The sequence below is a fragment of the Netta rufina genome (assembly GCF_964035555.1).
Source record: "Netta rufina genome assembly, chromosome: Z".
Taxonomy (NCBI): Eukaryota; Metazoa; Chordata; class Aves; order Anseriformes; family Anatidae; genus Netta; species Netta rufina.
In genome coordinates, this window is record NC_140126.1 from 7,987,836 (window position 1) to 8,004,321 (window position 16,486).

The following is a 16,486-nucleotide window of genomic DNA, read 5'->3' on the forward strand; positions in this document are numbered from 1 at the left end:
CAGAGCAAATCAAACAGGCATCATTTTACATCCATGCTACACCAACCACATTACTAAACCAGGCACAGAGCAGTAGAGAATCAGGTTCTCAGTGACTGTTAATCAAAAGAGAGAGGTCAGGTATTCAGCCAGAGTATAAATTCCCCTGAATACCCTAACAATAATAAAAACAAAACAGATTAACACACCTCTATTTATCTTTTCTCAGTTCCCATTTAGGGATGCAAGGAATGTTTCAACCTGTTGTGCTTTTCTAAACATGCACTGTTCAATGAAAGATTTACTGTCAAGTGTCTATTTCTTCAGTATAACAAACAATACAGTAACCAAACAATCGCAAATGTGATTACTGCAGGATAACAGAATGGGTGTAACTTGGCTACTGGATCACCAAAAAAGGCCACTATAGAGAGCTGCAACATCCTTTTTTACTCAACTTGGCTTCTGACAGGAGATGTTAATTCGAACAGACACCTTCCTGGACAAAGAAGCCAAAATTGGATTAGTAAAAGTAGGTTCTAGAACTTGCTGAAACTCAGAATTCCTATGGGATTTTTAATGGGAAATACTCATATTTTACTTTTCCATCTGCTTCAGAGTTTGAATTTTTGATATTTCCTGCAATGGTCTTCCTCAATAGATGTTTTTATGAAATTCTGAAACAACCTTAGTAAAGAACTGTGTTTGGATGAGTGCGGAAAGATTTTATTCGGCCTCTGTTGTTGTTAGATACTTACATACAGACAATATGATGCAGATGCTGCATTCACTTCAGAGAGCAGCCTGCTGGCAGAATAAAGGGATTTAATTTCCCTGAAAAACTGGCTTACAAGCCATCAGGTTGAAGATCTCTTTTAAAATCAGGTTTATCCTTGTAAATTATGTCCAGCAACGTACTGCTGCAGGTAGGAGATGGTGTATAACCTACATGGCATTTTGACCTTTTCAACTGCACCCTCACAGCTCAGCTAGAAGGAGTATCTTCAGAACAGCTGTGACAGGTTCAGCGACAACAAACTGGTTTTCACAAGTGGGGAAAGAGAACGTTTTTCCTTCCTGTCTGGTTTTAAAAGGCAGGTGTGAGAATCGACCACAGAACCTGCATGAAGCACATAGTACTATAAAAGAACTGCATGAGCGCATCAGCTGGTGGCTTCCTGCAGCAGAGAAATAGGCAAGAAAACACTGACAGGCTGTGCTTGAGCATCTGTTCATACACCAGATAGCCAAACTGTGAGCCAAATCCTTAGATGCCAGATTCCCCCTATTAAAATAGTGTGTTTAGAGAAACTGTGGGTGTGAAGGGAGGTAGTGGCACATTCAGCACTATTTCCAACTGATGCAGGACTCCTTATGGGATGACTGCAACTAGCATAATTTAAAGCAGTTCCTGTGTTGCCTTAAACCACTGGAGGCTATTCTCCCTTCTGTTCAAGCCACAATTTGAGAACAGAAAATAATTTTGGAGCTGATGTCCTTCTTGCCTTCCTCCACTCTATCCAGTGGGGAATGTTTTCTTCTCTTAGACATTTCCATAGGAAATCTTGCCAATCATGCACCAAAAGACTGGGATATTGTAAGAGATGGATGGGAATACAATATTAAATGACAGATAATTCAATGATGTCACACTCAACACTCAGTTTCTTTATTGCAACCCTTTCCTGGCAAAAGCCCTTGCATCACTTTGCTTCAATGGGGTGACATTCACTTGCCAGCTGTGCCACGAAATCACAACTGACAGGGTTAGGCATAGGAAGGCACCGTGTTGCAGCCTCAGAGATAACATGCACAGCTCCTGAAAGGAGGCTGTGGGAAAATCCTTCCAATGCCCAAAAGAGCCCTGTCAAGAAAGAAAACGAAACAACAACAAAAAAAAATCCCAGCACCCTGGCACCACCTTTCTTTGATCCATTCCCAGGCTTTGGTGGAAGGGAAAAAAAAGAGAGTCAAATGGAAAAAATGAGGCAATCTCAGAGCTACCAGGTACACATGGGTAAAGTGAGCAGCTGTATTGTTTTGGGGTTTTTTTCAAAAAGAAAGAAGGAGCCTGAGAAAATTATTTGTATCCCTTTACAACATCAGTGAGGGTCATTAAATTGTTAGGAGTTTTTTTAAACTGAGTAAGACTTCAAGCGTTGATGCAGAAAAAATTCAGGCTGGCAAAGTATGTGAGCCAGTCTTAAAGATATTTATAGTTTCATATGGATATTTTCCTCTTAAATTAGAGTGGAATAGGCACTGGTCCTTATTCTGCACACAATAAAGACTTGAATTTTTTTCTTGTCTCTGAAAGCTGGAATTCTGCGTGAACTATTACCTTCATATGTTCTGTTGCGGGTTTGCTGGACAATTTTTTCCCCGTCTTTCTTACTGAAACCAAACTTCAAGACTTCCTGTAAAGCTAGAGCATAAAGAAGAACAGCATCATGGAATCCTTCCACAAACATGTTCACCTAAAAAATAAAAGAAGAAAAAAAGCAATGGTAATTGACACATGAAAAAACATTTTCCCAACTGAATTAACTGGAGGGAATCTCCAAATTAAGTAAAATTAGCAGTTTCGAGAATTATGATGTCAGCTGCAGGTATAGGAACGTCTCTCAGAGAAAAAGTGGGGGAACAATGGTAGCTTTTGACGTATTTTTGAGAACAGCTAACCACTATCTGCTATTCTGAACATTCAAATCACACTTCAGTGTTGTGTCTGAACAGTTCTGCAGATAGGGGAGAAATGTGCTGATCCCAGTTTCCATGGCCAGCTGCATAAATTCTACAGTTGACCATATGAGGTTCTGTAAGGTGCTGAGCATCCTCATCCCACAACCCCAAGAATGTCCCCCTCCCTCTGCGCAGAGCTCTTAGCACCTCGCAGGATTGGGAAGCATGTTCTGCCATTATTGTTTTGGAGAGCACAACTACTGGATTTGCTTATTTAATGATTACTGCTTCCATTTCTGGCCCCTGTTCAGTGGAGCATCTCTCTGCTAGAAAATGAGCAAAGCAGGAAACTGCTTCCCCTCTACAGTAATGTGTTCTGGAACTGCCAGCAGAAGTTTCCTATCTTTTGTGGTTTTTTTCAGTAAGCGACACGAGCTGAATGAAATGTTGTTTTCTAACCCTAATATAAAGTGACAGTGCTGCAAAACAGCTGTCTACCACAAGTCAACAGAAGCAATATGCAGCTTTTGGTCTGCATCACTGTGAGTAACAACAGTTAATAACAGACTGCTGCAGGAATATTTCAGGTTTGTACACAGGAGCCTGGTGTGCTTTGGTTATGAAGAATTATGATGAATTCTTATTAGCAGACATGTCTTGAGCAGCACAGGTATGCTTGTTCTGTAAGCAGCAACTCACATCTCAGTCAATACATGAATGAATTACCTTTTCAGCTGGAAGAATTATGTTCCCATTCACTCACAGCTTCACTACAATGGAAAAGCTCCTGATTTACTAAAACTAGCAAAGGCATAAACACAGATTACACAACATTATGGTGTCTCTTATTGCCATTTCCATTGAACAACGCATTTTTGTAAATATTCTCCTGGACAGTAACATTATTTAGCTTCTCCTCCATTACAGTGTTCCTAAAGAATTAAAATTGTTGGTAAATAAAGTGCTGCTCAAACTCTCACAGTTTTAGTTGGACATTAAAAAAAAAAAAAAGTTGAAAGATAAAAACACGTAGACAGTTAAGTAAATAGCCACTCCACAGATAAAAAAGTATTACATAGCTGATTGGCTGAGCTGAACTAACCAACTCCTGGTAATGTAATTACATGCAAGACATTCCTTCACTCTTAAACCAGTTGCCAACAGTAAGGAGAATTTCAGAATTATTTACAGATAATACAAAAGTTTACATTTCTCTGACATTTAAAATTGGACTTTTAGATAAGTCCAAACTATGTTTCACTAAGAAAATGCACCACAAGTACAGGGGAAAAAAACGACAGAAGGCACAGAGCAGCTCAGTTCAGCCTGACAGCCAAGGACCAAAAGGCAGCTGCAGTTATTTTGACCTAAAGAGAAAGGACGAAAGAAAAGGTGTAAGTCTGGCTTTTGGTGCAATATCAGGAGCTGATGGACAAAGTGCACACAAGGACAGGCATTGCCAGTGAGGGGTTTAATTCTTCAGGATTAAAAAACAAAAACCACAAAGCTCAACAACTGCTTTATGTGGCAGCCTTAGAGTCCAAGTAGCCTGTGCATGATTAAACATGTCCTTTCTTGATGTGACACTCATTCTCTTCGGAGAGAAATGAGTCTCTTTAGTTGCTTTATCTCCCTGCTGGCTGATTTACAGACTGTGGCTGGCATCAGTTACAAGGAAAGCTATTTGTCACTTCCTTCATCCATGGCGAAGACCTCTCAGTATAACAGAGAAACCTTCAAATCCATTTTGTCAGCTAACTTGCTCGATCTGAAATTTACCCATGCAACTGGCCTGGAAACAAAGCCTCTTGGAGAGGCCGTGGGCTTGCCAGATGAGCCCTGGCAAAACTCATTTGGCAGTCTGGGAGGTTATCACTGAAGCCACCTACCTTGCCTCTTGGCTACAAGCCCTGACATTACAGGGAAAAAATCATGTTTGAAAATCATCACAAGATGATTGTGCCACCTCTCAGTTCCTCCTCCACAAAACCCCATCATTTTATCTTACATTGTCAAGGAATGTGAAGCTGGTAATCTATGCCATTTATTTTCCTAAAAGAATGCAAGTTACTAATTAGAGCTGGAAAGCACTCCCCAGCCAAGCTTCACGTTGTACACTGGCTACTTTTCACATTATTCCAGTAACATTTTCAAGAACAAGTTCTTGAAAGGAGATACAGAATGCCACAAAGGGCATCAAGTTTTGTTGCCCATCATCTTGTGTGATCATTTAGAAGTTGTCATGGTTCTACAAAGAGAATGGGCTCTAACCTATAAGGGATACATTTGAGATGGGAGGAATCTTACAAAGCTAAATAACAGCTCCAGATACTTTTTAAAGGCTTGCTGTTTCTTTGTGCTATTGTCCTTTGTCCAGACCTCACTCAGGTTCAGTTTGTAGCCTTATTGTCTTTGACTAAGATTGCCTACAACAGATACTCCGAATAAAGAGTGCAAAGTCTGTGCCAGGTTGTCATCTGATACCACTTCTGACTTACTAGAACAGTGTCCCAAGTGCTGTGTAGTCCCAGGATTGTCCTTTTTGGACAAGAACTGAATATTTCAGACCTTGTGTTAGTAAGAAGGCTTTTCTTTATTTCTCTCTCACTCTCACTCTCTTTATTTATTTATTTATTTATTAACATAGCTTCTATTCTACATTTAGTCTAAATCTTGGCTACTAGAAATGATGAAATAGACTGACACTGAATTTTCCTCAATATGATTGTTACACTTTTTGGCCTGTATTTATTTGGTTTATAGAATATCGAACAGTAACAGAATCATAGAGTGGTTTGGGTTGAAAGGGACCTCAAAGATCACCCAGTTCCAGCCCCTTGCCATGGGCAGGGACACCTCCCACCAGACCAGGTTGCCCAAAGCCCCATCCAACCTAGCATTGAGCACTGCCAGGGATGGAGTATCCACAGCTTCTCTGGGCAGCCTGTGCCAGGGCCTCACCACCCTTCTGAGTGAAGAATTTCTTCCTTGTTTCTAATCCAAATCTACTCTATTTTTAGTTTAAAACCATGACTCCTTGTCCTGTCACTCCACTCCCTGACAAAGAGTCAGGAACAAATACTTACAAAAAACAAACAACCAAACAAAAAAACAACCAAACAAAAAACCACCACCCCAACCCCAATATTTCCCTGCATGAAATATATGACCATGAGCAAAGGGGTTATAAAGGGCAAGAAGTAACGTACATTCCATGAATGTGCCAAATAAGGACCAGAATAATTGTGAAGATGTCTTTACAGGTTGCTTGAAGGCCTCCATGGTAACTGATAATGTGTGGTTCAACATTAGGCAGGTCTCAGGACAAAACTACACCAATTACAAAAGATAGTGAAGATCCACTTAATCTTGTAGGTAACTAACAATTCTCTTAGTTGAGCTCTAATAAAAGTTTTTTTTTTGTTGTTGTTGTTGTTTTTTTTACAGTGGTATTTTCCATCTTGGCTTATGCTGTTTTTCCTCATTAGAGCTGAGGTCCAAATGCCACAATTATAATTTGCACATCAGATCTGTTACCATATTGCTGGCTCTAACCTCTCTTGCACAGCACAGCCACCCCACTGTGGTTCCTTAAGCAATGAAAGTGGCAGTAAAGAGGTTGCCAGGTTTGTGGAGCGTCCTTGGAGGCTGCAGTACAAACATGTGGAACCCCCCTGTCAAGATATATTCCCAATTACTTACACACCCCATTCAAGGTACAATATGAGAACTACATAACTGGATGAGATAAGTATACAACTGCCTCTTATTTTGCTACATTTCTAGTCTAATTAACCATCTTCCATCAGAAAAAAAGGAACTCTCCATGAAAATCAAATGAATAAATTTTACACACTTCAAAGTTATGGTTCCCCAAGCAGCTATAGTGTGACCACACTTTTCATATATACCAAGGTGTTAACAGCATGCACAGCAATGCAAAATACTACCGACGTGGAAGACAGCCAAGCTACAGCTATGCAGGACCCATAATTTTCCATATCCTGCCCACTGACTGTTAAGTAAGGTTATTCTCTTCCATCTGGAGCTGCCCAGCTCTGAATCACAGCAATTACGGCAATTCATACCACTTCAGTGCAAGGTGAGGAGGATCATCATTACTCTCTCTCTACTGCAAAAGCAAACAGCTAACATTCCCCCAAATTGGTGACTAAATCTACTTCCCAGTACACCCACAGGGTCTTTCAAGTTGTCAAACCACAGTCCCAGGCAGAAGCAGTGAGGACTCTGGTGGAGTTGTATGAGGTGTACCTAAACTTTTTGCAAAAACTGCACCAATTTACATACTTGATGTGGATTTAAGACTTTGTGCTAAAGCTCCGGTGAGCTAATGCATACAAAGTCTACTGATAGAATAAAATATAGAATCATATAGTCATTTAGGTTGGAAAAGACGTCCAAGATCATCGAGTCCAACTATTAACTCATATTTCACTCTCTTTCAGGATAGTCCATGGAGATGCAACTTTAATCAATCAGGTTTGGAAGTCTGGTGCTATAATCGCCTGAAGCTCATCTAACCTCAGGACTATGAACACTACAAGTGAGCGCTCATGAGGTTTAGCAATGCTGTATTAAGCTACAAAACTACAGTATGACAGTAAAAATATGGCAACAAATTTCAAATAAAGAAACTATATTTCCAGTATACATGTATATACACGCCATGATGCATTTCAAACCAATCTCATGCCAAGTTGGTTCATATGCTTCACCTGACCATGAATTTATGTGGCACAGCAACACGTTACATTTTCAGTAGGTTTTCTCCTACCATCTCATTTTGTTTTCACATGTCCCAATAGTCTTCTTCCAAGCAATTGTAACTTAACTCTCAGTTCTCTCTTTTTAATCCTTCTTTAACAAGGCAATTATAATTACTGTTCTTTCTTTATGAGCTTTTCCAAGAAACGGTCACGCTGTCAACATTTTTACATCCATTTCTGGGCACATACGTTTGGTTTCCTGTGTTGAATGACTCACTATCCAGCAACAAACTTTTCAAATTATTTTGGAACAAGGACTTCTATCTTTTATACCATTTGCTGATGTCATATGCTTCCTTTCATACATTGCTGCTGCTGTTGTCACTGTTACAAGCACTCCTTTATGTTTGTGGGGTACCCAGTGGGCCCTCAGCAGTTCCTGAGGTATAGTTCCTGCTGTACTCTTCTTCTGAGCTGCACAAACCCAGAATAAGATGCTCATGATCTCCATACAGTAGGTGATAGGAAGATACAATTGATGTGGTTTTAAGAATTATTAGTTTTGAATAAAAAAGTTAAAATACAATTGTTGCAATCATTTCTGTTAAATTTTTGGTTTGATTAAACTCAGCAAGAAACTCTGGATGAAACTGAGATGTAGACTGAGAATTTGAAGATGACAGAAAAGTATCCTTATGTCTGAGTATTACCTGCAAATATGGCAAATGCATTTGAAACCAGTAATGTTCTGACCAGTTCCAGCTTTGCAGTAATCCTGCCACGAGATAGCATACTGCAATACTGCATGTTACCATCATACCATAATTGCATGGCAGATGTGATTTCTGCATCTGTGAAGCAGAAGCTAAAAGAGTCCCTAAATCTTGTCTATGGATAACCACTACTCCCATGCATCTGGATTGGGATTTCAAGGACTCCTAAGTACAAAACAAATGCAAAGGCACAGGATTCACTCGCAGCCAGCTGTCAAAAACAGCATGTCTTGGTACCTACAGATGCGTGACCTGACCTGTTCCCACTGAGACAGTATCACTGTGAAACCAGCCCAGCAACTGGAAGGGAGGAGAAAGCTGTAAAACAGTTAATTAAAGCTGTATGTTTAAATAGCTGCATCCTAAAAATACAGCCTGTTCTCATGGGCAGCCAGACCAGTTCCCTAATGGAACTGGACCTTAGTGGTTCAAAGAAACAGGAAGGGAAAGAGAAAAATAACAGAACTAACATGCCTCCTCCAGAGAAGGCCATTTCCTCAATATTTAATTCACAACTGAAAAGAATATATGGCGTCACGCCAAACTCTGGGCAATCCAGATGTAACCAAGGACAGCCTCTCAATGTATTCACTGATCCCAACTCTGTGAAAATACATAAATACATAAGCTGGCACCTGCTCAAGAACACATTAGACCAGAGTTCAGGACTTGGTTTTCCAAATGACAAATAACCATACCAAGCCTCATTTGTTATCTGGGGCTGAATCCCACATCACTTCTTAGAAAAAGGGGTTGAGCGTTCCCCCATATAAGGAGACATCACATAATAGTAAATCATTGTGCATATTCTAGAGAGATTTATTCAAATGCTGTTGCATTTACCAATGAAGCATCAATTTAATATTTCACAGGGAGACAGTGTACATGTGGAAACCCATACAAGGCTTGTGATATAGGGGAGCATGTGATTTTATTACAGAATTCTGCGAAGTGAGGCTTACGCTCTGTTTTAAAATTGAAGGTTAAAAATACAGCAGTGACAAATTATTAGCACTGCAGCTGAAAGGGACATCTCTTCCTTTTAACCTTAGGAAGGCTTTTTCCAACAAGACTGCGTGCTCTTCTCTATCTCCTCGCTGGTAGTTATTGGCAGAATGGTGATACTGAATGCAGTGGTGATGGAGACGTGAGCCTCCATCTGAGGCCCTGCACATGACATGGTATGGGCCCTCCAAACTACAGGAGTTTGAGATCAAAGTGTAAGTCAAGAGAGAAGGTGTATAGGTAGAAAAACAGGGAGGTGATTACGCCTGAGAAACAGCAGCAGTCACGGCACATCTGCTGCCCACCTCCACCATGAAAGAGTCTCCAAGCACCCATGGGACAAGATATACAGAGAGATCCCTGCTTCTACTCTTTCCTGCATCAACTGCATCTTTGATTAGCCTCTGGAGAAAGGGCAAGAAATCTCTCCAAACACCCAGTTCCTCCCCACCCAGATTACTAGCTGGGGCTGGCTTGCTGTGCCACAGATTTTCGTCCTTGGCAGCTGTCTGCAGCAGTGATGTAAAGGAGAGAAGCAAGCAGGAGATGCTGCAGGCTGTCAGCTGTAGGGGATCCTTTGCAATGGGGCTTACCAGTGATGCCTTGCTCTGCAGGAGCACATGCAGCTTCCCAGAAGATGGCAGCAAGGGGAGGTGCACGGTCAGGAGACCTCTCCTGGCAGTGCCCTCTGCATGATTTGGACACAAAGACATCCTGCCAAAACTAAGCCCTTCTCTTTCAGGATAAGGTCATGCATTTATTTGTCTGCCTGAACTCTTCAACCATGCAGCTGACCCAACTGGTACCCCAGCTGATGTGCACCCCTGGCGTGGTAAACCATTGTCACCCTTGTTCCACCTAGACAAGAGGACGCCTACTCCAGTAGGACTGAAATACTGCCTGCAACAAATACAGTGACAAACTCCCACCCACTTCAAAGCCAGATGCAGACCAGAAGCTAGCCCTTTGTTCAAAGATCTACTGAAATAAAAATAAATAAATAAATAAAAATGTAATTAACAACCAGTGTCTGGGATTTACTTAAAAAAGCTGCTAATTTCATGGAGTTCAGGGATTTTGTCAGTGAAGGTTATTTTCTTGCTAGGGAAAGAAAACAAACCACAAAACCATCTCTGCTGGTCTTGTACCTCCTCCCCATTCTTCATGCTCTCTTCCTTGTTGTTTTTTTTAATACCCCATTCTTGAAAAACTGGTAGATTTACTCACTGTCATCCAGCCAGGGCAGCCACAAGATGCTTTTTTATTTCAGCCATGAATTGAAGGAGAGACCTATTCAGTGCTAGACTGCAGGGGAGCCGCACTGTAAAACAGTGGCCTGGACACAACGCAGCACAGCCGATGAGCAAGTGCATGGAGGAGCCCCACCACCATGCTGCTTGTGAGAGCTGCCTGTTGTTTGCTTATTTATTGCTTTCAGCCCTCTTGTATGATTATCTAGGAAACAGCTCTAAACCCCTTAGTGCCTGCTGCCAACAGGCAGCTTTCCAAACATAACCAAAACCCGCTCCTTCCATTTAACACAGATACTGGAGTCTCCACCTCAGCAGATTAGAGACTTACCCACAATTAGCTCATGTAAAGGGGCTCTCACAGTTGCTGATTTGCACCAACTTTGGACCAGACACCACCGTCTGACATCTGACTCCCTACAGACCTCCAACAGCACAGCCAAAGCACAGGGAAGTGAGGGAGAACTGCCCTGGTCCAGGCAAGGGGAACATCTCTGGAGCAAGATTTCCCCCCTGCAAGCCTGTACGGGCTCTATTCCTCGCTCTATCAAACATGCTTACTGATTTCTTCAGCAAGCTGGAACCAACCACTTCAATCCTCCATGTTTTGGCTTCTGTATTGCGTTTTAATGCTGCTCTCAAAGGAGTGCAATTGCCACAGCTAAGCAGCAGTGCTGCTTTGTACCAGAATTGAACTACCTAGAGAATAAATATGGGGGGGAATTTTTCCCTTACATGTACTTTACAAACAAAATATTCACATATTTAATTTAGCTTGAAGGACTCCAAGCCACCAATCAAGGCAATAGGCAGAATAAGAGCATGTATTAATGTGTTCCTGCACCTCACCACATTCATAACTCTCTACGTAAATAACCAGCATGAAGGATCGCTAGCACAAAGAATTGTATTACCTCTGCTTACATACTGAAGGGACCTTTACTATAAAAGGTATCGCTGTCAATTAAAAACAAACATCGGACATTTTTAGGATTTCCTGCCTTCTAACAAACTACTTAGTCATTCATGTGATGAGTTACAAAACTATTTTCAGAAGTTGTACTTCTAGTCACAGAGGCAAAACAGGAGAGAGATTAAGTTATTCTTTTCAGCTGAACACACAGAAATTAAAACATGCTTGTTTTAAACAGACTTTAAGGCCCCCATTGGCAGTCTGATGATAACCTGTTCTATAGTTGGAATGAATGCTTACGTTTTAAGTTCGCATTTTATGCAACAGTTGGGACATTTTAATTGCAGATGAACATCTAGTAACCAAAAAACCACACTGGTACTTTCATTAGATATAAAGTTTTAAATGTCAGCAAGTAAGCTTGTTTTTCAAGTAGGAACATATTTCAGTTTTCAGGATGACAGAGTCACTCATCCGAAAAAATCAGTTCCACTTGCTAAAATAAGCTAACTGGTTTAAATATATGCAGGGCTAGGACAAACAGGAAGGACATTTTTTGTTAAATGTTTATCTTTGTGCAATTGTTTTGGGTTCTGGATTTCTAACTTTATCACCAAACCACAAAAAAAAATCATGGAAATATTTTATTTTCTATGCAACAAACTCCCAAGATCACATCGGTTCTCATGCAAAAACTAAGGCAAAAATCACTAAATCACTGCTGTGAAAACTCGCGTGTTCAAACTGTATTTACCTGTGCTATGTTTTAGCTTGTGAATAGGTACCTATAAGGGTGGGCTGGTGAAACCTTTGACCAATAAAAAGCATCACAAGGTTATCACAAGCATTTGCTCACAGAGCTACGGAAGAACAATGGCATTTCTGCTTTGCAGCAGGTTAGCAAAGGCTATCCAGCACAGCATTTGCTTTAAAAACAGTCTTAAGGGCTGGATAAACATGGACCATTTAGGCACAGCCAAAAGTAGTGCTTAGTTCAAAAGTACCCTTGGAGGTGGAATTAGGCATCTAAGCTCCTTATTCAGTACTGGGCAAAAACTAGGTACACAGGAACAGGATTCATAAGCACCAGCACAGCTTCTTACCCCTGCCAGCAGGGAATGTGGAGGAGGATGGGTGTAGATGACCCCATTACTCTCGCCCAGGCAGGTAACAAGCTCCCTGCTATATGCAGACATGGTCAAGTTTTTACAAAAAAAAAAAAAAAAAAAAAAAAGTCCAACCCACAGGCAGCCAGACCTTTCAAATCCCCTGCCCCTTCCATCTAAAAGCTCTGGGGCTACAACTGCAGTGCTAGCATGAGAGAAATTTATGACTGAAGACTTCCTTTGAGGCAGCCTGATCTCCTCCCTTTCCCCTGCCTGGCCAGCAGAGCATCCCAGGGCATGAGTTCCCAGGAGCTGAAAGCCAGGAGCTGGGTGACCTGTGAGTACCTGGGGTACCCCTGTGTGAGAAGTAAATCATTTGCCAGAGGAGCCCACCTGAAGCTGAGGTTGCCATGACAAATGATCCTTTTGTTTAATACTGAGGTAAATGGGCATACTGACTTGTAAACCTTAGTGGCACGGAACTAATGCAAACCCTCAGGCAGCTATTAATCACATTTCCATTCCAAATATTTTAAAAATAGATGACTTGCCTTTGTTATTTTCTTTCAAATAGCGGATATCTGATGAAAAGTGTTCAGCTGGCTGATTAACCATCCCTTCACCGGCCTATCTGCAGGGAACGCACTATCACAGGACAGAGAGGTACAACGTCTGTCCCCAAAGACATGTACGTGTACCTGTCAGCAGGCAGTAATGTTTCTGTTACACACCTGGAACATGTCCCACCACCCACCACCAGCAGCACGGTAGTTAAAGTTTGAATATTTGAAGATTTATGGCCCTTCCAGAAGACTTAGAATTCTCTTTTAGCTTCTTGTTTCCCTATTAACTGCCCAGTCCCTGAGATACTGCTAGATTTGGCTTTCTGAAGGTATCCTGTGGTCTGCAGTCTGGTGGGCTAACTGGATGCATTGTGAAAACATGTCCCACCAAATGTAAATGTCCTCCCGCCTACTGAATGTCGCCTTGTTCCCAAAGCCTGAGCGAAGGCTACCCAGAGCTCCTCACCTACCCTCCTCCCATTGTCCTGCGCCCCTTTCTCATGCCCCTCTTATTCATCTGCTCTAGGACATAGACAGTCCTTGTCTTTTCATTCTGCCTTGATATATTAGTTCTTCTTGGAATGGACTAAACCTTTTGATTTTGTCTTGGGCTTCTTTTCCTGACAAAAAAAAAAAAAAATCTTCTAGAGAGGAGGAAAGCTGGGAGTATCCTCCAGTGGATTCCTATGGCTCCTTCTACACACAGGAACACCGCTGCCTTTATTCACACAGCCCATCCTCACAACCTGACTATACTAACCCCTCCACATTAGAGGAATTGCTAAATATCCACTGGAAAAAAAAAAAAAAAGAAAAAAAAAATCTGAGCTGGCAGAGCTGTATGCTGCACTTCTTTTATACGCACGCAGAGCATATCTGAACTCCACTGCCTGCCTGTGGGCAACTCCACTCACACACGGGGGCTGGCACGTCCTCCTCTCTGGTGAAAAGATGTGCAGCTCTGCAGAGTGGGTCTCAGTGCTGCCTTCCAGTTCTGCACGCTCCCAGTTCTCAGCCACGAGTCTGCCAGTGTAGCAAGAGCTCACAAGCTTGTGGTATTACTGATTTCCACCTAAGTGAATCTTTTGGGAAGGCTGATACCTGAATGTCACAAAGTCAGACCTCCCCTGCTGTCATTTGGGCTAGCTTTCACAACATCAAGAGCTTGAATGAAGACAAGAAATCTTTCCTGAATGACCTCAGTGTGGGATCTGCCTTTGGGGAGGCAGCATCTCTTCTGCCCCATAGCCCTTAAACCAGGAACACACAACTCTGGCACTGGAGAATTGCCTTTTCCTTAGGGTCGCTAAAGAAAACCAAGCACTGAAATCTTAACCCCATACGTTTTACTGTGGCTTGAGGCTAGCAATGCAGGTAGCTCCCACAAGAAAACAGCAACCAGCTGTGCATCCAGAGCTTTTGTACTGTTGCTTGCTACCAACAGCATCCTGACACGGGACAGGCATACTCAAACTTCCACTTTATGCTCAACTTATGTCAGGATTTTTTTCTACATTTAAAAAGGAAGCTTTCAACTGAATGTTATTTTCACAAGCTACTCAGGGAACAGGTCTGGTAGAAGAAGATATCAGCTAAAAGTTAGCAGAGGTCTTTCACTTTTAAAGTGTCATTTTGCACAAAATGAGATGCACATTCTTCTGCTTTCATTCAAACAGAGCCAAACCTGAGGACCATTTAATATCAGTAACAAAATTCCTGTGAATTTAAATAAAAACAAGACCTCAATGGGACATACTAGCTTTTGGATCTTTGGCAATGCAAATAGCAAGCAGAGGCCTCAGACAAAAACAGTTTATAAAAACTTTACTGGAAGACATTGATTCAGTGATTCTGTCATTTTTCACACTTTAATGTTGGAAAATAAGGTGTATTTCTAGCAAGTACTTCAAAGGAAGAGTGCCTTGCCCATAAATGTCTGTGTGTCTGTTTAGTAAAGTGGAATGTGAATGTCTGTGAAACCAAGTAAAAACATGGGGCTATGGAAAATATACAACATCATATACGAAGATCAATTCTAAACTTTTACATTCCCAAAGAGTTCAGATGTTACTATTTTCAGATATACCTACGGTTTTATATTATCTTGTTCACGGTTAAAACAGTTTCAAAAATCTGCTTAGACAGGCTAGAAAAACTAAACAAAAAGCCACTGGAAGAGAAGAATAATTTCTTTCTTTTCCTGTCTTTTATGACATCTGTTAACTGCAAATAACATGCTATTATGCTGCAGTTTTGCCCAAGACCCCAACATGGTAGACACTTGCCTTTCGTATCACTGAGAAAGCATTAACTTCGTCCAAAAATGTATCTGCTATGTTCACAAAAATTAGCAGCCCAGAGATCAACATTGCTCTTATGGAAATTGGAAAACATTTCATTATTTCCATGGGGTGATGAGCTGGTCTCAAAAATCCTAAATATGTTTTACTAATAGAATTCATCTTGTTAATAAGCTGGCATGTGAACCCGTTTTTTTCCGGCTGCTGAAAGCAGCTTGTGGTTTGCTTTTATTCTTTTGAACACAATTAGCAAAGCACTCCAGCAGCTGAATAGGTCTATTCATTTGAACAAATTATTCCCTGGCAGAGTTTAAAAAAATCTCCCCCAAACTCTCTCCCCATTCTGGTGTAGTCAGAATAGACACAAAAGCTTGCCTGTCATTAATCTTGCCTGGCTATGCCTGAAAAATACAAGTGGGACATACACTGTTGAATACGTTACATTTTTACCATCTCTCTCAGTGCCATGACTGAATTGCTTGCTTCTCCCAACCCTTATCTTAGCTGGTGTACAATCCTAATTAAAAGGCTGACGTAAGGAATACACACGGGGAAGAGTCTGGCACAGATGTAATGGATGAGATGATAAACTTTATGAGCACAGCTACCTCCCACATAGCTTTTGTAGTGAGCTGTTGGCGCTTGAACAGTTGCTCTGATGCTGACCATTTCTCATTTCAGAAGGCTGAAAACATTAAAAATAACAGACTTGCCCTTTCTAATAAGTAGTAGCATCTCGCTCATCTAATTAATCTGTGTAGTTCTGACTCTCTGCTCATTCTTTCACTGAGATAACTTTACAGGCAAACTGGGCTCTAGTTCCCTTCTGCAGCCTATTTTCAGTGTTGCAAAAAGGACTGTGGCTAGGATAAAACCCACGCATTTACCTAGTGAACAATGCTGTCATGTAGGTAACACAGCAGAAATATTTAATTAGTTGCACTTTCAGTTTTTAAATGAGAAGAAAAAACAAGCCATGGGTGGTCTGTAACCTCAGAAGAGCAAATATCCCCGGCTGTAAAATCATCCCAGCTCAGAATACTGGGTTAGACATAAAAAAAAGCATTTATTGAATCCTAGGCCTGAGCCAAGAACAGAAGGTGCATTAAGAACTTCCAAACTGCAGCCTACCACCAATTCATTAAGTGTTCAGCATTATTTAATAAAAATGGCTTATGCATATACTTT

General features: G+C 41.2%; 1 protein-coding gene across 2 annotated transcripts in view; it reads right to left on the reverse strand.

The window, feature by feature from the left end:
- The window catches only part of NPR3 (natriuretic peptide receptor 3), a gene marked incomplete at both ends in the record, with an annotated part of 39,028 nt that overhangs the window by 8,077 nt on the left and 14,465 nt on the right, over positions 1-16,486 (reverse strand). For both annotated transcript variants that reach the window (XM_084304770.1, XM_084304769.1), the window contains one exon: positions 2,321-2,456. In XM_084304770.1, the coding sequence (XP_084160896.1) occupies positions 2,321-2,456 (136 nt within the window). The remainder of the gene's footprint in view (positions 1-2,320; positions 2,457-16,486) is intronic.